The 21,074-nt window shown below is 31.6% G+C and overlaps 3 protein-coding genes across 3 annotated transcripts; 1 reads left to right on the top strand and 2 right to left on the bottom strand.

Annotated features, from left to right (window-relative positions):
- The first annotated feature begins 977 nt into the window (after positions 1-977).
- Positions 978-2,435, top strand: LOC134701663 (uncharacterized). The gene has a single exon (XM_063562799.1). The coding sequence runs from the start codon at positions 978-980 to the stop codon at positions 2,433-2,435; it is 1,458 nt and encodes a 485-aa protein (XP_063418869.1).
- Positions 2,436-3,413: 978 nt separating this feature from the next.
- LOC134701662 (uncharacterized) lies at positions 3,414-4,193 on the bottom strand. Its single transcript, XM_063562798.1, has one exon. The coding sequence runs from the start codon at positions 4,191-4,193 to the stop codon at positions 3,414-3,416; it is 780 nt and encodes a 259-aa protein (XP_063418868.1).
- LOC134701638 (uncharacterized) lies at positions 4,056-7,909 on the bottom strand. Its single transcript, XM_063562770.1, has 2 exons — positions 7,784-7,909; positions 4,056-5,137 (listed from the first exon to the last, which is right to left on the bottom strand). Exon 2 carries the CDS (start codon positions 5,131-5,133, stop codon positions 4,570-4,572), a length of 564 nt encoding a protein of 187 aa, XP_063418840.1. The 5' UTR covers positions 5,134-5,137; positions 7,784-7,909; the 3' UTR covers positions 4,056-4,569.
- Positions 7,910-21,074: the final 13,165 nt, after the last annotated feature.

Raw genomic sequence — 21,074 nt, 5'->3', positions numbered from 1 at the left:
ATAACCCGCAGAGGGAATATATAATACAAGCCCAAACTAAATAAAATATATATTAACAAGTCTAAATTGAAAACAAGTTCAAACCTATGATTGTCTGGGATAATAACCACAATTTTTATACGTGTGCATGTAAACCAAATTTCATTGTACATGTACGTAGAGGGGTTTAAATACAGCACATACAACATTTTTCAAAAGACCAAAAAAGTGAAAAAGTATATTTTAACAAAAACGCATTTGAGTAACAGGTCGAACAACTGGTGTTCTTTAATTCTGATGACTGCCAAATAAATTGATCACAAGAGAGGGTGCGGACCTTTTAGGGACTTCGTAATTGGGTGTTTTTAAGCTCAGGTTTCAGGATTGATCCTTTCCATTTTGGGATCCGTGATTTCTTTTTTTTCGAATTTTGGGATGTCGGGATGTAAATTTCTTCAAATTCTGTACCTCAGGATTTCATGTTTTTATGCCCGGGATTTCATGATCAGGACCCATCCGACCCCGCCCCCCTCACAAGATGTTACAAAATGGATCTTTATATTAATTAAAAACCAAACAGAAGACTAGACTTGCCACAGTTAAGTATACCACAAACATGGGGTGCAAATATCCCATGCCATATCCAGATTTCAACACTTAAGGTCTATTCAGTGATGATAGGGATCAAAACGGAATTTGGAAGGCCATATATACATGAATATATATATATATTATATAGTGAATGTTTAAAAAAATATTTGGTTCATTGTACCTATAAATCATTAAATCCGTGCTTATATACCCTGCATGAGATCTTTAAAACATATAATGTATCCGATATCAGATTGCTGGTTCCTACATGTATGATTGCCATACTTATCCAGTCACATTACTCACATTATTTAAAAATCTCGCAATAAATTATACTTGCTATAGTTACAGTACATATTGAAAACCTTAAGCTTGCATTCAATATATATAAAGTACTCTTTTTTAGGATGGGTAAAAGATACTGTTGCGTTCCGGGATGTAGCAACACCTCTGACAGTGTAGATTTAAATGGCAACAACATTATTTTGCATCGTTTCCCAATGTCAGAAAAGAAAGCACACATCAAAAGACTATGGATTCAAAGATTGAACAATGTAAGAGCAAATTTGGTGGTGAAAGACCATACTAGAGTGTGCAGTGCTCATTTTGAAGGGGCATTCACAGATGAGTCAATACCAACCATATTCCCTAGCAAGCCAAAAAAACAGGAAACTCCTCGCCGACCACTGATTAGGAAATTAAGCAATAATGATGAGTTGAATGATGATGAAGAAAATGAAAACCCAGTTGGACTTGAACCATACAGCAAATTCAGATCAGTGTCAACCCAAACTGATGATGTAGTTTTAAACCATGCTGAGACTAACACAGAAAACATGTCTACTGAAACAGTAGAGGTTCAAACAGAGAGTTCCTTTTCTTCTGTTTCAGTAGAGCATGTAGAGGTACAGGCAGACCTACCAAGAATATCCATTGAAAACATTCAAAATGATGATGCAAAAGTTCGATTTTATACTGGGTTTGTCGGCTTTCAAGTCTTTTGGATGTTTTTTAACACACTTGTCAAGCATGGTGCTGATAATTTAAATTACTGGGAAGGAGAGGCACGATCAATGGGACAAAAAACTTACCATGAACCAGGTGTTTGTAAACCAGGAAAAAAAAGATTTTTAAGGCCAATAGACGAATTTTTAATGACTTGCATGAGATTAAGATTAGCACTCAGACATGAACATCTTGCTGATATTTTTCGTGTGTCTGAATCTACAGTATCCAGAATAATGAACACTTGGATAAATTTTTTATATGATCATTGCTTGACACTAATAGCTTGGCCAACACGTGAACAAATTATGCGCAATTTGCCAAAACTTTTTACAGGACATCCTGATACGAGAATTGTTGTTGACTGCACAGAATTTTATATTGACAAACCAACTTCTTTGAAAGCTCAGTGGTTAACTTGGTCTGAATATAAACATTCAAACACCTTTAAAGTTTTGATTGGTGTTGCACCAAATGGAATGGTGACATTTGTGTCTAGACTATGGGGTGGAAATGTGTCAGATAGACATATTTCTCAACAGGATGGATTTTTACCGAAATTATCACCTGGAGATGTTGTCATGGCCGACAAAGGTTTCACAATAGAGGATTTGTTACCAGCCGATATTGGTTTAAATGTGCCACCTAGAGTATCAACAAAGCGTCAAATGTCCTCCAAAGACTTTTTCAAAACTACAAATATTGCATCTGCAAGGATAGTTGTTGAAATGAAAATGGAACAAATTAAGAACTTTAACATTTTGAATTCTGGCATTCCATTAAGTGAAGCCCATTTATCAGAACAAATTGTACTAATATGCACTGCTTTGACCAATTTGTTACCTCCACTTCTGAAGTAAAAATATTGAAAGGGATATAGTAAAGCCCATTTTTTTGGGTTCTACACTGTAATTTTCTGTATAGCTCATGAGAATTTTTTTTTTTAATTTTAGTTGTTTAACATTATCAGAACATGTCAAAAATCCGGCTTTTACATTTATTAAATATGATAAGAGATTAATTTATACTTTCCAGAAGCAAAAATTCAATATTTTATTTTATAATTATCCAAATGCCAATTTAATGCATGCATGTGATGATGTATAGAATTATCAACAAAAAGTTTTTAATTTTATTCTATTTCTCAAAAATGATTGACAATATGAAAGTTTCACAAGTTGGTGGTTTTTTTTTAACAGAAAATGAGCTTTACTATAAAATTGCTGTTTTCGTTTATATTTGAGATGAAACTTTGTTATATCCATGTATATCATGTAAAATGATGTATATTTGCTATTTATTCATGTTAAAAGTTCAACACATCAAGTTTGGCCTCGTTTTATTTACTGGTTTTGCTTAATTATTGAAGGCTGTACAATGACCTAGCCTATAGTTATAAACTTCTAAGTCATTTGAAGTCTGGTGAAGATATAAAAAAAAAGATTTTTATAGTTTGTTCTTATGTTGTACTGTTATATCACTGTCCCAGGTTAGGGGAGGGTTGGAATCCCGCTAACATGTTCAACCACGCCACATTATGTATGTATGTGCCTGTCCCAAGTCAGGAGCCTCTAATTCAGTGTTTGTCATTTTATTTCGGTGCCTTTTAAAGCTGACTATGCAGTATGGGCTTTGCTCATTGTTGAAGGCCATACAGTGACATAAAGTTGTTCATTTCTGTGTCATTTTGGTCTCTTGCGGAGAGTTGTCTAATTGGCACTCATACCACATCTTCTTTTTTTATATGATGAAGAAAATAAAATGTCATTAATAACATGAAATAGTCGTGAGGGTTCAATCAAACATTTAAAGTAAAAATCTGACTTGGGTTTAAAATTCTAATAAAGAGACTTTCCTCTCCTTACTCTTCTTGTAAAAAGTTCTGGAACAATTCCACTTACATAGAAGTTCTTTAACTTAGATAACATTTCATCCCAAAGAGTTTGCGAACAGTTTATTCTTTGAACATTTATCCCTTTCTTTGTCCACACAACAAAATCTGCCCAATCTAGTTCATACAGTGCTAGCTGACCTTGTACTTGAAACATATAATTGTGATTTTCATCAAGTACAAGGTTAGAGTCTCTCTCTGAACAAAAGAATTTTTTGTCCTTGCCACATTCAATGGGAAGCATATTTCTCCAAGGATCAGAGCCATAAGGACACTTCACTTCAACAATGCCAGTTCCACACTTAGAGCATACCACTAGACCATCAATACTTGCACCAAGATAGGGATAGGTGGGATTTACTAACAGTCCACATGATTCGATACGGACATCATCACAAGTTTTCAAGTGTGACCTTGTATAATCCCCAATTGCAACAGCTTCATTTTTGCGCCCATATTGAAGACTTTTCACTGCATCTGGTATTGTAATGTACCCACACAATTTTTTCACCAAATTATCAGGCTCAAGTTTTTTACGCTTGACAACTTCCCCCATTACTGAAGCTGTAGATAATACACTTCTGGCCTTCTTCCAATTTACATTAAAATGCTGACCCCTTGTAGCTTTCTCTAAATTCTCACTAATCTTGGAAGTGACCATCAAGCTGTTAACAAACGCTTCAAAGACATTTAAACATTCTGCTGATTTGATAATAATATTATCCATATAACTAAAATTGGTTTGAAATAGTTCTAAAAATGTATCAATGTTTGCATGTTCCGGCCGCAGAGTCTGATAAAGTACACACTCGGGGTATACATCCTTTAGTCCATCTAATATATCATGCAAGAATAAATTGCCTTCTTCTCTACAAGGTCCAGCTTGATATACTCCAGGGTATGGTTTTATTTTTTCAGCTTTTTGTTCTTTTTCAGTTTTAACAAATTTAATGTCACACACTCTTTTTGGGCTTGGTTTCCTTTGTAGTGGCCTAGGTCTATCCCATCCACATGCATTAGATGTACATGCATCTTTTGTCTTAACAAGTGTGTACAGAAGTGCACCTACGTGTGCACATAGCCCTGCTCCCCCTGCTTTACAGTTACAAAAAAGCACTTACAATTAGGCCAGTGACTTTGATGGTACTTATATGCAGATAATAGTACTTTGCAGTATTTCCAGTGTCTCCAACTTGTACAATTTGTCTCATAGAAGGCATACATTTACTCCTAAAGTAATTGTGTTCTGATCCTTGATTAATAGGATTATATTCAATGTCTCTTATGAATCCTTCGTTACACAATCGTTTTGCCTTTTTCATTTGCCTTTCAAAATTGGTACTCTCCCCAGTTGTGGGATTTTTGTGGTACATGAAATAGCTGTCAACATCTTTAATGGATATTTCTGGTATATCAGTAAAGTCTAGTGGTTTCCATGGATTTGAAACTAAATCAATTGAAATAACTGGACAAGATTCTTCTTCTGAAAAGTCTGAGTCCCCATTTGACATTGCCCTATATACACGTTTGACTAATGTATCCTTTAGACCTGATTTTTTTAAATTTCTTCTTTCCAACCAATCCTTTAGTTCTGGAACTTTCCATTTTAACAGTTCTGCCAATGACAGCTGTTCTTCTTGACATTCTGACTCTGAATCTGATGACATAACTCTGAAAAAAGAAAGAATTTAACTCTTTATACTGCTCACTTTTCAAATTTTTCAAAGGATAATATTTTTCTGCAATTTTGTGTCATTTCAAATGATTTAGAATATCAAGATTTTACACAGTATAATCAAAATAACTAGATATCATTGAGATGAGAGCCATCTCCTTGGGCCACGCTGATAATAATGTGTGGTAAAAAATTTGTATCTTTATCATTGGACATGGGGTTGTCCACTGAATCCGAAGTTTATGACCTTGACCTTTGACCAAGGAAACTTTACAAAAATTATGACACACCCTCTGGTGTTGGTTTATATACATGCATGTCAAGTATAAACTTTGAAATCATAAGGGTTCTCTAGATATAGAGCAGACAAAATTTGTTATGGACGGACAGACAGATCACTATAGGGCATCCGCCATTCAGTGGGGCCCTAATTATCATAACAGCCTTAACGGTTAACTTTTGAGACCACAAGCCTGAAGCTCAATTTTTACAAAATTTTAGTTGTCCAGAAGAATTTTACAAGCCTGAAAGCATTTTTACAAGCCTGGGCCGTAGGACTTGTGGTCAAGACTGAAGGTAGTCATATATGATATAATCAAAATTCACAACTCATTACTAAACGTTGTCTTTTTTCTTGTGAATGGGACAGCCTTGACAATAAACTTCTGAATCTATGGTCAACTTTATGAAAATTTTATAAAGATTCCATTGGCCTGTTCAAATAAATTTTACAGGCCTGTATTTACATTTCTGTAAGTTTAAATCAACCCTATGAGGTGAGCCCTTATTCAATTATTGACTTTTGACCTAGGTAGTTGTACATAATTATGACACACCCTCTGGTGTTGGTTAATGTATACATAAATCAACCCTATGAGGTGAGCCCTTATTCAATTGCAGCTTTTTCTTGTCAGCATGGTCAGGAGTGTGAGTTCAGTAGTTGTCATTGGTTGATAGATTTCGTCACATTTCATTTGGTAATTTGTTTTGTTGTTAATTTTTCTCAATTGAATTGTTTTAGAACTTCACTGTCATGGCTTTTTATAAGTGACTAGAGAGTATGGGTTTTGTCAATATATGTTGAAGGCTGTATGGTTGCCTATAATTGCTTAAATCCACCTCATTTGAACTTTTGTGGATTGTTGCCGCATTGGCATTGATCATGTTGATTACACATCTCTTTATTTTTATATATGTACATGTAGATATCAATAAAATAACCATTAACTGACTCGAAATGTAAATTTTATTTGTACAAGGCTTACAAACAGGTAGAAAACAAGACTTTGCCAAACATTTATATCCTGTTATGACACGAATATGCATGCGAAAAAATTTGAATTCACGAAATTTTCACTTATTTTAAAGACTTTGTACATGTTGAATATTCAACGTGTTTATCAGGGGATTAATCATGTCACATGCACATGAGTTAATCCATAATATTATAATTAAAATTAAAGGTTTAGGAGGATCTGGATCCTCATAAATGGTTTATATCCTCCTTAATGGGTATTATACATGTTTAAAATCAACAAATTGTCATTGATAAAAATATAAGCCATGGATTTAAAAATATTTTCTGTTATGGTGCATGCATTCAGGGAATGGACTTGATTTTGCCTAAAGACAACATAACTGAACATGCTGAATATGATCATCAGGAACAAAGTAAACAAGAACATAGTTATTTCGTCATGTTCGTAGTGCGTTTCTTTTATACAATAAATGCAATTAAAAAATGTACATGTATATCCAAATAAAAGAAAAATTCATCAGCTCTAACTAATTGTATGGAAAATTTTAGGTTAAGAGGCCTTGGGTCTTGAATTCTTATGAATGGTTCAGACTTACTAGTCATGCTACATTTTGTAGTTATTAACCTTTTTTGTCTAGACTAAAACACTGCAACAATCATAACTTTACTTTAAAATGTATGACCCAAATTTGATTAGCATTGAATTTCACCCCTAGAACGTACAATATATAGTTAACTGTGTTATATACATTTTGTACATGTACATGTAGCTACAGCCTACATGTACTTGCTATATATTTGAGGCATACAAAATGAAGAAATAAAAAAATGCAACTAAAACACTGTCCAGGAACGGGACTGTTAGTGGACCAGGAAAATTGAAGAACGATAACAGTGTTCTTTGACCAGCCTTCAAAAAGTAGGATTTGTACATAAAAGTTCTCATTTGTACTACATGTATGGTCTTATTATAAATGGGATTTGCATTATGACAGGTATTATGAAGATATACAATTTTTTTTAACACTAGAAAGACGGTAATCTGATAGTTATGATATATGTACCCAATTTTGGTCCATTTTTGGATAATAAATCCAATAAATTTAAAGTATTTCTTATTTTATCAGCATTTTAAAGCTTTCTTATGTTTTTGGAATAAAATCTTTTGATTATGAGGCACAGATGTTAAAAATGTGGATTTCAAACAAACAAACACGGATATAAGTGTAAGAATTTATCTTAAAATAAGTTAAAATCGTGTTGGTTGAAGAAAAACAACATCTTGTGAAGTCTTGTTTTCACATGTATTGATTCCAATTTCGTGCTTTTTACGCTTTATTATCACATTTATGACAAGAAGCATACTCATAAATCTTAACCTTACCATAAATTAAAGTAACTTGTTGAATAGAATTAATACATGGTCGCTCTCCTTTCTGTTATACTATGATGAATGGCTTGTTGTGATTTTTTCCTGCGTAAAGTGGTTGAACGTCCCGGAAGTGAAAATCTGTAAATACTAATGGTCGGAACGTAAACGGAAAAAAAACCGGAACGGCTATTGCGGAACTCAGCCATTGCTAAATCATTAAGTATTCTATCTCCAGAAAAGGTAGTTCTTTGTTATTTAGTATACTAAACGATTGAACATTAGTCAAACAGTTACACTTCGTGTACGTTAATTTTATCCCTGCATAACTTTTTTATTTCGACGTCCCAACACTTAGAGAAAAAATGGACTAACATCAATATTACACTCATACGACAAATTTTAACTTCATTTGTAACGATCCAGTTCCAATGACATTGATCATATTTTGCTGATACTTAAACTGCCGATCTTGACGTTGCAATTAATACATTATCTAAATAAACTCAACATAGATAATATTATTAAATTTCGTATTTACGCCAGACGCGCGTTTCGTCTACAACGGACTCATCAGTGACGCTTGAATCCAAAAACGTTAAACAGGCCAAATAAAGTACCAAATTGAAAAGCATTGAGGACCAAAATTCCGAAACGTTTTGACAAATACAGCTAAGGTAATCTATTCCTGAGGTAGAAAAGCCTTAGTTTTTCAAAAATTCAAAAGTTTTGTAAACAGTTAATTTATAATTATGATAATTCATGTCAGCAAAGAAGTGCTGACTAATGGGCTGGTGATTAAACTAAATGTTGAAGTAGAAAAAAACCAAAGCCTGTATATATGTACATTTCAAATGATATTTTACATTGTATCATTCAAGGTTTGTAAAGGTTATGACTGTAATGCTGATAAAAAAATCAAAAATCCAAAGTTCGTTGTCAATGGGTTAAACATATTATACGATTATCGGCAAATGGGTGCAGTCGTGTCTAGCATAATCAACGATTGGGAAGTTAATGTATTTAAAACAAGTTGTCTTTTTTTTTTATATACCAAATGCGCGTTTTTGTTTGCGATATATATTGTAAACTGCAATAATGTTTCCACCATTCAAAAATATCGGGTTAGGCGATTTGAGGTTGGACGTAAGAACAGAACATGTAATACATAACGGAATTACCAGACTAATTATAAAGAGCAAAACATGGTTAATATATCGTCTTCTTTTGAGTTGTCTATCGTTAACCAAACAAAAATTGAACACAAAATAATCAAAAGTCGAACAGATCGATTATTAGTTATTAGTCATTTGGATAAAGTAAAGCTGATTATAAACTTAAAAACGTATTACGAATGGTCTTGAAATATTATCATGATGAGTACTAACATTGTTAATGTTTGATTTTATAAATCAAAATACGACTACATCATGAATATACACATGCATAAAATAAATATGTATTTCAGGAATAGCTAACTGTCTTGGTTTAACCTAACTGTTAATGATGTGTTTTGCATCAATTCCTTGTTTTCGAAATGATATTTTAGCCTTCGAGTACCACTTGTATTCATTCTTTTTTTGTTTAATGATTTTATTATGTGTTTAATGTCTTTTGGTGAGTGATTTGTATACTTAGTTATCATACGATACTGCTAGAACAATGTCTGTGGTTATGGGAATTGAGTTACCGATAAGTAAGCCGCATTCTGGAAGTAAATATTACATGTCGTTATCGTGTCAGTAGCTCGTTTAGCTATGTGCACATATGTGTTGGTCGTCTTTGTAGCACACATTGTGTCTCTTTCGAACAATTTTTCTAGCCTGGTCTTTTATAGATTTCTATATGGGTCTTGTTCAATATGATTTTTGAATGCCATAGAGTGTCCTTCATCTATTTACATGATTGTCCTTCGGTCGAAGGAAGATGTATGTCTATTTCGTTATTATGTCACAACAACTTCATTTCTTAAAATCATCATGGTTATAATGAATTTCACAGGTAGAGCAGGATCTGCTTATTCTTCTGGTTCCCCTCAGATCACCACTAGTTTTTTGATGGGGTTCAGTTATTAGTTTTCTCATTTGTGTGTTTCTGTACTTTTGTTTGTCTTTGTTCTTTTTTTCTTTATTAATAAAATGCTATTGCGTTGTCAGTTTATTTTCGACTTATGAGTTGGAATGTCCATTTGGTTCTTTGGTATCTTTCTCCTCTCTTCTATAACAAATGTATAATAAACAGGTCTGACAGGTCAAATACATTTGTAACGTATTCTTCACCAGACGCCCGCAATACGTTTCAATATTTCAAAATATCAAACTGAAATAAAACGTATGCATTTCCAAAGATTAGAAAATAAATGTACTTACGCAATTTATTTATAACAATATGCATGATATGTAGGCAGTTTATTTTGGTTTATATCACCTACGGAGAGAAAAAAGTTATATTCCACAGTCAAATGTAAAACAATACTTCTGAATGGTGATCAATTATTCAAATACGATTGAAGATTGTAAAACAATAATTAATTTTTGTTTATGCTTAGTCTTTTTATCTACTAGTTCGATAGAGTGAATACTTGTAAATGTTTCTGTTTGATGAGAAATATATTACTTATTAGTCTGAGATTATTTTACAGCTGTGAAAAACATCCTAGTTTGTTTGCACAAATTTGCGTGCAATCAAAACAGTTACAGGATTTTTTTTTTCACTTTGTAGTACATTGTACACATTATTAGACCATTTGATATTTTTTGTAGATCATTTTCTGTGATCTTATTGTATCCATTTCACAATCTGTATTTTGTTTTCCGTAAACTTTCTAGTATGGGGTTAACACAAGTCGAAAATACGTTATTGATTTCATAATTATATGTTCATTGACACATAATGAAATGTAGGTAATATGTGATTATGATGAGTACAAATAACGATGCCGAACAAGCAATTAATTTAAGCAAACATTTAACACTAGTAATTTTGGGGCCCTTTATAGCTTGTTGTTCGCTGTGAGCCAAGGCTCCGTGTTGAAGGCCATACATTGACCTATAATGGTTTACTTTTATAAATTGTTATTTGGATGGAGAGTTGTCTCATTGGCACTCACACCACACCCTCCTATTTCTATTGATCACATTCAAAATCAAGATGTGTAGATAAAATACAAAGACTTTTGTTTTGATCTCATTAATTAGTTATACATTCTAAATCAATTGGTTGTATTTTCGTCTCCAACTGCACAACTGTACCTTTAGAACACATAACAAATTTCTTATCAAGTACTCTCACTATATCATAATGAAATATTATCTAAATATATATCATAAAAAGATTTTGATTTCAAGCTGAAATCAACAAATCCAAGACAGATATTCAACGCATACTCCTTAAAACTTTGATTGGCAATGAAATGAAACTTTTTTTTTTAAATCAGAACTGTCAATTAAATGTTCATTCTATTTTGCACTTACCTACAAAAGTATATATTTATTGTTTTTTAAATAAGATCTGTCAATTACATGTTCATCCAATTTTGAATTTACCTACCGGAGAGTTGCAGATATGTGTTTCAAATTACTTCTATTAAAGATTGCCGGAAATTGTTATGTAAGTATAACAACATCTGTTCAAGGTTACTATCTTGTTGTTATTAGACAGTAGAGATTTCAGAAAAGCGTTAAAAACAACTGGATTAGAATACAAATTTAAGACACAATCGTTTTTCAAGAGTTTTACAACAAGTAAATCGTAAAATAAATTGAATCCAATATGACGGTTAACAAACAACATGTCTCTTTAATATATATTATATAGACGTGATACATATAGCTTGTAACGACAAAAGCATAAGATATATAGTTCTTACGTGTCACAAACATGACAAAGTTCTAATATGAGTGAGTAACAGACCTCTTCATGCTCCCATGTAATAAGAACTTAAGTGTCAATGAAAACTGTTTTTTCTAAATGACATAAAAACAAATATTAAAGATGACGAGCATACAGGTAGCAAAAAAAAATACACCAACAGTAAATATATACTTCCAGCGCACCCTTACAATGTATAGGCATATAAGAAATGAACTTTAGAGTTCAACAAAACCAACAACAAAATTTAAACTACAGAAAAAACAACAACAAAAACAATACGAACAAGAAGAATCAGACCTTATATGATATGGCAGATATCCGCTTAACGGAATGGTCTTGATGTCAGATGAGAATATATTTCAATTTCATAATCATAGGTCGTTTCATGTATCGTTTTTATTGACCCGTTAATAAGTCGAAGGTAAAATTAAAGCGTTCACATGTTTAAAAAGCAGTTCTTTCAGATTTTCGTTGATAAAAAAAATGCAATGTATTTGTGTACCAATTGCCAAAATCTGAATTAGGAACAAGGTGCAAAGTGCAACAATTATCTATGTTGACAATGCAAACAGTTTTAATAATTGTTTTTTTTTTTTCAAGAGTTGTTAGAGAATTCTTGTCAATATATCTCCACATGTGTGCAAATTTCAGTCATTTTAATTGACAATTGAGCATTACCTGTGCATGTTTAAAAACATCGTTTTCTCATATTATAGTTGATCTATTCATTCATGCAGTATTGATTATACAATAATGATCTTTCAGATGTATATTTATAAATACGAAAACCAGTCCAATTACTTTTGCAGATTCCCTAAATATGTCAATTAGTTTCTCTTTTAATAGAAATCATGCACTAAATGGTTCAAAGTGTTAGTTTGATACTGTGACAAATACTTGATTATGTCTAAAAATTTGGAAATCATTTTGAATTAAGACTTTTATCTCAATTTTACGAATCTCTCATTCCTTATCCGGGTTATGTATTGTACCTTAAATCCTCTTGGTATGCTCGACGTTCGACTTTCTTCAAGTTAATTTTTTTTTCAAATATTTTGTCCTCGAGAACTGATGAGACGGTTTTTTTTTAAATGCTCAGCAGAAAGGGTAAACATGGTACCAGGATTGTTATTACAGTATATGACACTCAATATTGCTTGGGATTAATAAAAGTAATTGTTGATTAATAAATAAACATATTTTCTAATATTTGCAACAAAAAGGCGGAAAGTCAATAAAGAAGGTGATCAGAATTTATATATTTTTTTATAATGCTTAATCATATGAAAATTAAAGGTAATTCAAATAAATGTAAATTAAATTTTCCGGCTAGTTCTTATGAATCAAAAACTAAACTGCATATTAGAATAACCTCCCTCCGAAGAAGAAAAATATATCAAAGTCCAATCATTTTGAAACTTAGAAAACATTTTCTCTAAGCTATTATCTTTCTAATTGTTATGCCAAATTAGACTTTTTACCAAATTTCACGATTCACTGAACATTGAAAATGAAAATACGAGTGGGCAATCATGTTCTATGGACACATTCTTGTTTTTTTATTTGACCAAGATTTATAAATGTTGAAATGCTTGAAAGAATGTTGCAATAAACAATCTTCAAAACAAACCATACTGTTACAACAAGTCTGAATACAATTTCCGAATAAATATTTACATGATTGTTTCAAATATGAAAATTACATGTTAACTTGGGAATGCTGAAGGCACCTGCCTTTAATTTTAAATCGAGTCCACCTTATTTATATACTTAGGTACATAAAACCGTATATGCAAATTTTAGTCCTGATATCTATGATGAGTTTATTTACATCCTATAAATAAGATACTCGAATTATCATACGATAACATTCATTTTCCTCCAGCATAGATATATTTGCATATTATAACATACCGTTGGTAAATAACAAACGTCACCAACAATAACGTAGTTAATATCAATAAAATAGTGCTCACCTGCAATTATCATGATTATGCATACTTGTTTTATTTTTAATATAAAGTTTTGAAACTTGCATCGCTATATAATCCCAGCTTGTCTTTAACCAATTTCATGTTTAATGACAAAGGGCTAAAAACAAATTGTATCATTTATTGTTTTGAAATTAATACGTTACATATTTATTTAATCGATTGTGCACAGTAACGGACATTGTATAACCTACACTACGAAAATGTTTTCGTTTTCATTAAAATAAAAACAAATGATAATGCCGAAACATTATGTAATTATTTACAAAAGCACCAAACAATGTTTCTGATATACATATGAAGTACTTTATACACAAAGCAGATACGTCGCTAGTCTTTAATCAGTGCAAGCTGCTAAATTAATTATGTTTGAATCTTAGATAGTGTTGTGTTTACTTTACAAAAAAAATAATACTTTGTATAATTAACGAACGGGTTCATCGAAAGATACAAATGAATAATATTCCTTATGATAAACTCACACACTAGATATTGTATATATTTTACGTATAATGCTTCAGATACGATTCAATTTTAAAACATATAATTAATATAACTGCATATATCACATATTGTTTACCGTAATTTACAATTGTTGATGTACAGATGTTTTTCTTGTAACCATTATTAACAGGAACACATTCAAATGTAAATATTTGATATGATGAAAGTTAATGATAAGGGTTTTTCCTGAATCATCTAGTATAATAATTATCAATACAGCAGGACAAAGAGAAGGTGATTAAAATGACAGTTTTCACTTGAAGATATGGTATTTATGACACATACAACTATTATTTAATGGACTTGTCCATAGTCTTTAAAAAATATTGCATGGTACTTTAAATCTTATCCAATGACCTACACATAAATTTGGTTAACACATGAATGCGTTACATATTTAAAAAGCATTCCTTTCATTTACTAAAGGTTTCTGTAACTGAAAAGATACAATGTAGTTTTCTCTTCCAGGGTCTATAATTGAATTAGTAACTATCAAGGACACAAGTCTAATTAAACAGTCATTCATTTAGATAATGTAAAAATGTACAAAAGAAAACGGATTGTAATGCAGAGTCTTCTTAACTAACTAAAATTTCTACGACAAGCGTGCACTTGTAATCAGATTAATTGACACTTTTGCAATTCCTGCTGCATGTTTGAAAACATCGTTATTTCAAATTACAGTTGTTCTTTGCAATCATGCAGTCCTAATAATACAATAAGAATGTTTCAGATCTATATTTATAAACACAAAACTAGTACAAATACTTTTGCACATGTCGTTAATATGTTTCCCTTTAATACAAAAAATCTTGACCTACATACAAAAACATGCAAATGTGTAATATGTTCCACTTTTGAAATTCAGGTTAAAATTTAATGTGAATTGTAGAGCTCAAATTAGCTACCCCTTAACCGTTTTAATGTTCAATTAAACGATTTATTTGGCTAAAGTCAATGCAATTATAAAACCTGCTCTGCATACACGTTTATGTTTTAGTTGAAATAACAATCTAAGATATTACAGAAACCTGCACTGTTCGATGTGCAGAAACACCTAAACAATGTTTATAATATAAACATGCATTACCTTCTGCTGTTGTTTGATCTTTGGTCGGTTTGTTGTCTCTTTGACGCACTCCCTATTTCCATTCTTAATGGTATTACTATTGTACAAACAAACCATAATTATTCTTTTTTATTAATGCTGCCTTGTGATAAAAAAAATGCTGTTGCCTGGCACATGATCTAAAAAATGCAATCGGTACTAGAACATATAAGTTAATTTATTAACCTTTTTGTTTAAATGTTATGAAAATGTTTTAAAAAAATGTTATAAAAATGCCAGGAAATCAAATATCCAATAATCAAAGATATTTGATATATAACAACATAATGATGTTTTCAAATAACAATGGTCTGCAAAAACGGATAACATGTTAACTATGTTTTGCAGTTACATCACTGTGAAAGGTGAGAGGAGGGTGGGCACTTGTAATCCCGACACATTCTGTGTGTGCCTCTCCAAAGGTAGGATTCTATAATGTAGCGGTTGTCGTTTGTTGCTGTATATTTTAATTGTTTTTCGCCCTTTGGTTTCTACATACATGTATGATGTTGATGGGTAGTTTGTTGTCTCGTTTAAAAAGTTCTTCATTTGTCATGTAGAGGCTTTTTATAGCTGACTTAGCAGTTTGGTTTCTTTATTGTTCAAAACCATGCAACACATAAAGTTAAAAACTCCTGCGTTTGTGATTACGTTGTCTTGTGGAGAGTGGTCTTCTTGACAATCAAACAACTTCTTCTAATAGTATATATACAATGCGTTTTACCATGACAGAAAACAACAAAGACTTGAAAAAAATAATAGAAATATTCAGAAACTACAAAAATCAGGTTATTTTTATTATAATTTCAGTTTAAAAAAAAATACAAGAACGACATCATTACGTTTGTTGTGCATTGATGAGCGTGCTACTTATTAATCACGCATTGTTTGGCAGAAAATTCAACAGGTTATCCAAATAATAACGTGGGTTCATAATGTTTATTTGAGAAAGGCATCGCTTATCATAAATTGTGATTTAAAAACCAACAAAATTTAAAAAGTACAATCAATTTCCCAGAATGTGACAATAATCAATATGGTTCATAGATTTGGTAAGAAAGTATTGTTATTCAGTTAAACCAGACACAATCCTGTCGATGAGGTCGCGACCTCTTTGTCATTGATAGTATATTATATGTTAACGTGATTTTTACTTCAAATAATATTGTCTGTCTTTTGATAATTACTTCGTACTTTAGACGAAACAATGATATATATACATATACTTTTTTGTATTTGAATTACAACACAAGTTTTCAAGTTTGTCATATTCGTAGGCGACTGGCAAACCAATATAGTAATAAGAAAAAAGCCACTTCAAATAGAACGTTGCCTCAGATTGTCAGTACATGCATATACAGACTGATTTATTGCATTTATTCAGCTATTTTTATTATTACATAACCATGATTACAGTGCAAATATATCAAAATCGCGATAACTACAAAATGCGAACTCAGTTCACGTTATTCTTTATTATAACGAACCATTAAAGCAAAAACAAAAACAAACAGAAAAAGAAGCAATGTTTTGGTGACAAAAATCATCTTTTAAAACATTTATTTAGTGACCTTAACATAACCATTATTACAGTGCAAATATATCAAAATCGGGATAAATACCAAATGCGAACTCAGTTCACGTAATTCTTTAATATAAAGAACCATTAAGGCAAAAACGAAAGAAAACAAACAACGAAAAAAAAGCAATGTATCAAAAATCATATTTTAAAACATTTATTCTGTGACTTAAAAGAAAAATGAGAATGCCTTACTAGTTGGACAAACATGGCTATATGGTATTACTTCTAGCATGACTTTTTGTAAAAGTAAATACTATGGCAATAAATGAAATGTATATAGATATCAATAGATTGATGAATTTGTGATTGCTCAACGTCAAGTAGCAAGTATTTCGGATCGAAAAATAAATAAAAATTAAGCCATACCTGTTGAACTCTATTAATACCAAATGTTAGTCTGTACATATTGGAATTTAAAGGCAGCATTTATGAATAAATGATACAACAAAAAAACAAAAAACAAAAAAACAGAGATAGAATATGTCTAGATGTAAAATTAAAATGTATATTGTTTTAGAAGAACTGCAAACAAAATAAATACACATCATTTTACATTTATTAGTCTCATATCGGTCAGTCATAAACATGTCTTTTACCTTTGCCATTTATGTTACAGAAACGTTGTAATCATTTTTTTATGAAACTGCAATGATAATATATAATGTTTATAATGAATGAAACACTTTTTTGTATTCACCTTTTCGTACGCAAAGCATGAATTTCCCAGTCGGACACGAGTGCGTGCATCCAGACAATTTACTATCACAAAGCTTCACAAATATAGAGATCAGTAATAGGAAATAAAATGAGATCTAATGAATGTTGTCAAATTTGATTGACATAAACATATATAATGAATGTTTTTGTCTGAAATCCTGACAATATTTATTATATTACAAAATATATTGGAAAACAATAATTCTCTGATAGCATATATTGAAATACTTTATGAGTACAAATTTGCACTAGACACAACCGTAACATGTATAGGTCTCTTTAGTCATTTCCCAAAATGACTAAAGAAATGTCTCCTGTTGGAAAGTACTAAAGGATACTTTCTGATAAGGTAATTCTTAGGTAGTACTGTGTAACTATGTACATCTGACATGTGATATGTGTTGTAATTATTTCTTATGTTTCTTGCTAAAAGAAAAACAAGTTCTTAACAAGTTCAAATTTCAGACAAATGCCTATATGGACAAAATACGGCACAACTGTAAGATTACTATGCAGACGACGAGAAATACTTGAAGGTGACCATTTAATTAATTAAGATTTTTGTCGAAACTGCAAGGCCTTTTTTTTTAGTTTATAAAGCCAAATGCATAATGAAAATCTTGACATGTAATTATCCAAAGCAATCAATTCTTTCTGCAGGTGTAAAAAGTACAGTATGACAATTGACATCTTACTATTTTAGAACATGTACGTGTTTGTTTATTAAAGAAGATTTCTTGTTTTATTTGGTGTAATTTTCTGAATAAAATATAGCGACACTCACAGATACTTATATATATATATATATGTAGGACTCTCTAAAGTGCGATGGTCACGCTAAAGTGCGATGGTACTCTAAAGTGCGATGGTCACGCTAAAGTGCGATGGTCTACGCTAACGTACGATGGTGTCTCACGCTTAAGTGCGATGGTCGTTTGTTTGCTTAAGTACGATGTTCCAATAGGGTAAGGTTCGAGGCTTTAAAACGCGTTAAAGAACATGCAATGTCAAAAAAGTGTAGAATCTAGAATTATAAGGTATACCATATGCGACAGGGATTAGAATTTAACTGTAGTCTTAAAAAAAGTTAATGATTCTAAAAGACCAACCATAATAATTGGTAATTTAGGTGTCACAAAATACTATATTTCTTGTAAATGATTTTTTAACAATTCTAGCGTATTAAGTATTGTGATAATTGATGTTTGTGTTGCTTATTCTTTAGTTTTCTATGTTGTGTCGTGTGTACTATTGTTAGTCTGTTTGTCTTTTTCATTTTTATGTTGTCAATATGAAAAAGAAGATATGTTCAGTTTATTTTCGATTTATGAGTTTGACTGTCCATCTGATATCTTTCGTCCCTCTTTTATGGTAACACCTCCACTTACAATCGTCCTTGTAAATTACAAATATAAAATTCGATTATTGTCGGAATAAGTAACATTTATCTGTTTACACTTTAAATTAAATAAGAGAGAAATTCGATGTTCGCCGAGCTTAATTTTCTCCTTTTTGTAGCGACTACACATCCATGTTATATTTTCCTGTAATGTACTAACTACTAGTTATGTTTGAGCCGACAATTTATAATTTACGCACGAAAACATGTACTGCTCTATGGTCGGGTTGTTGTCGCTTTGGCACATTCCCCTCTTCTCTCTCAATTTTACCTTTATTTTGCCGACGTAATTTTCCAATAATAACGACAACATTTTAACAAACGTTTATTAACAAAATAAACTGCAACATACACAATGATTCAAATGTATCCTTTCTCTTCGAATAAAAGCAGAATACAGGTTATCTATGCGAATAGTGATTGTATCTATAGGGCTTATAGTAAAACGGTCGACGGAAGGATACTGTTACAAATGCCTCTTCCAGCTATCGAAATAAAAATACCTTTGCTTTAGCCGACAAAACACGGTTAGGTTGAAATTAATTAAGTCATTGACAGTTGGTTGAAAGTTCTCAATGAAATAAAAATGAAGTCTTCCGGTGTGTTCATTTGTAGTTTGTATAAACGACTGCGTGATAATTCAACTACGTTTCTTACGTCTATACTTCCGCAGACCATCGGACTTTAGCGTATGGAGGAATCGCACTTTAGCGTATAGCATCGCACTTTAGCCTGATCATCGTACTTTAGCGTCCCCATCGCACTTTAGAGTCCTACATATATATAAACGTCAATGACTACAAAAGGGGAAAAAGCGATTCTCAGAAGTGATTTTAAGAATAGGAAAAAACAAATATCACGAGTTTTAAAGAAAAAATATGATTTTTAAATGTTATTGCATCTATTATGAATAGAATATATATTTTGACATTTATTTTTTCTATTTCTTATGAAGTATATTTGTTAAATATATAATATACCAAGTAAGGAATTATAGATATAAATTAAAGAATGAAATCTCATTGTCTATGGTTGGTTTTTATTTTGGGTACATCAACTCATAAACGTTTGTATTAAGTGTTGGTATTACCCCTCAAGATTTAAAAAAAAATGTATTTGTATAACTGATGACGGGCATCTGGTCAATTTAACATGATTAACTCAATACAAACACAGAGTCAATGCATATAGTCAAAGCAATTTGTCAGTTCCCAGCATCGAATTGTCTTAATCTATTTATTAGTCTGCATGTCTGCAGAAAATGATACTGCAAGTGCACAAAAGAATAATCGTAGGTCGGATATCTTTGAAACAAGTATATATTAGGATGGTCTATGTCTGCTTTTTCATAAATATGTCTCTCAATTTATCAAACATACTAAATGAAAGAAAAAACATACTATGTTATATTCCCTTGAATAATGTTTTTGTTTAATGCAATTTTGCAGCCGTCTAATTTATATTCCATATGGTATAATCCATCAGAATCCTGGCGACATTTTGTCAGTTATCAATTCAACTTGTGTAAGTCTAAATATTTTTTGAACAGATTTCCGAACAAAGTATGCCTTGCAAAATCCTTATCTTGACTTTATTGTATCTTTTATAGATACAAAAGAAAACATTTGTTAAATCGTGGTTAACCTTCTTTACGAATTTTAATTCGATTTACTATAGATTTAAACAGATACATTGTTACACAATTAACAATTTTGCTTTTGCATTGAAACTGTAACTGTATATTATGGTGGCCGGTTAAATTCATTTCGAGTTTTCGTGTTTTCGCCTTTCACATTCTATAGGGCGAAAGCGCGAAAACGCAAAATCACGAAGTCGAAAACGTGAAAAGGCGAAATATTTTTTCATTCCGATTTCGCGTTTTCGACTTAACCGGTCACCATAGTATATATTTCATCAATATAACATGAAGGATATGTGTTATGATTCGTAATGTGACAAGCACCAGAATCCAAAGAGCGATGATGTTCACAACGACTGGCTAAAGTATGGCTTTCTACAAAGAACAACTCCCGTGCTAAAATGTAGGAAAGTACACAATGAACGAACTCCCTCATTTGTAATAAAAAAAAACAGATGAGGAAGTTCGAAAGGCTTTATTTTTTTTCAAAACA

Source organism: Mytilus trossulus, unplaced genomic scaffold (assembly GCF_036588685.1).
Source record: "Mytilus trossulus isolate FHL-02 unplaced genomic scaffold, PNRI_Mtr1.1.1.hap1 h1tg000247l__unscaffolded, whole genome shotgun sequence".
Classification (NCBI taxonomy): Eukaryota; Metazoa; Mollusca; class Bivalvia; order Mytilida; family Mytilidae; genus Mytilus; species Mytilus trossulus.
The sequence above is the reverse complement of the archived record's forward strand: the minus strand, read 5'-3'. Positions and strand labels throughout refer to the sequence as shown.

Excerpts from the sequence above, each read along its gene's own strand:
- LOC134701662 (XM_063562798.1), bottom strand. The coding sequence starts at position 4,193 with ATGGATAATATTATTATCAAATCAGCAGAATGTTTAAATGTCTTTGAA.
- LOC134701638 (XM_063562770.1), bottom strand. The coding sequence starts at position 5,133 with ATGTCATCAGATTCAGAGTCAGAATGTCAAGAAGAACAGCTGTCATTG.
- LOC134701663 (XM_063562799.1), top strand. The coding sequence starts at position 978 with ATGGGTAAAAGATACTGTTGCGTTCCGGGATGTAGCAACACCTCTGAC.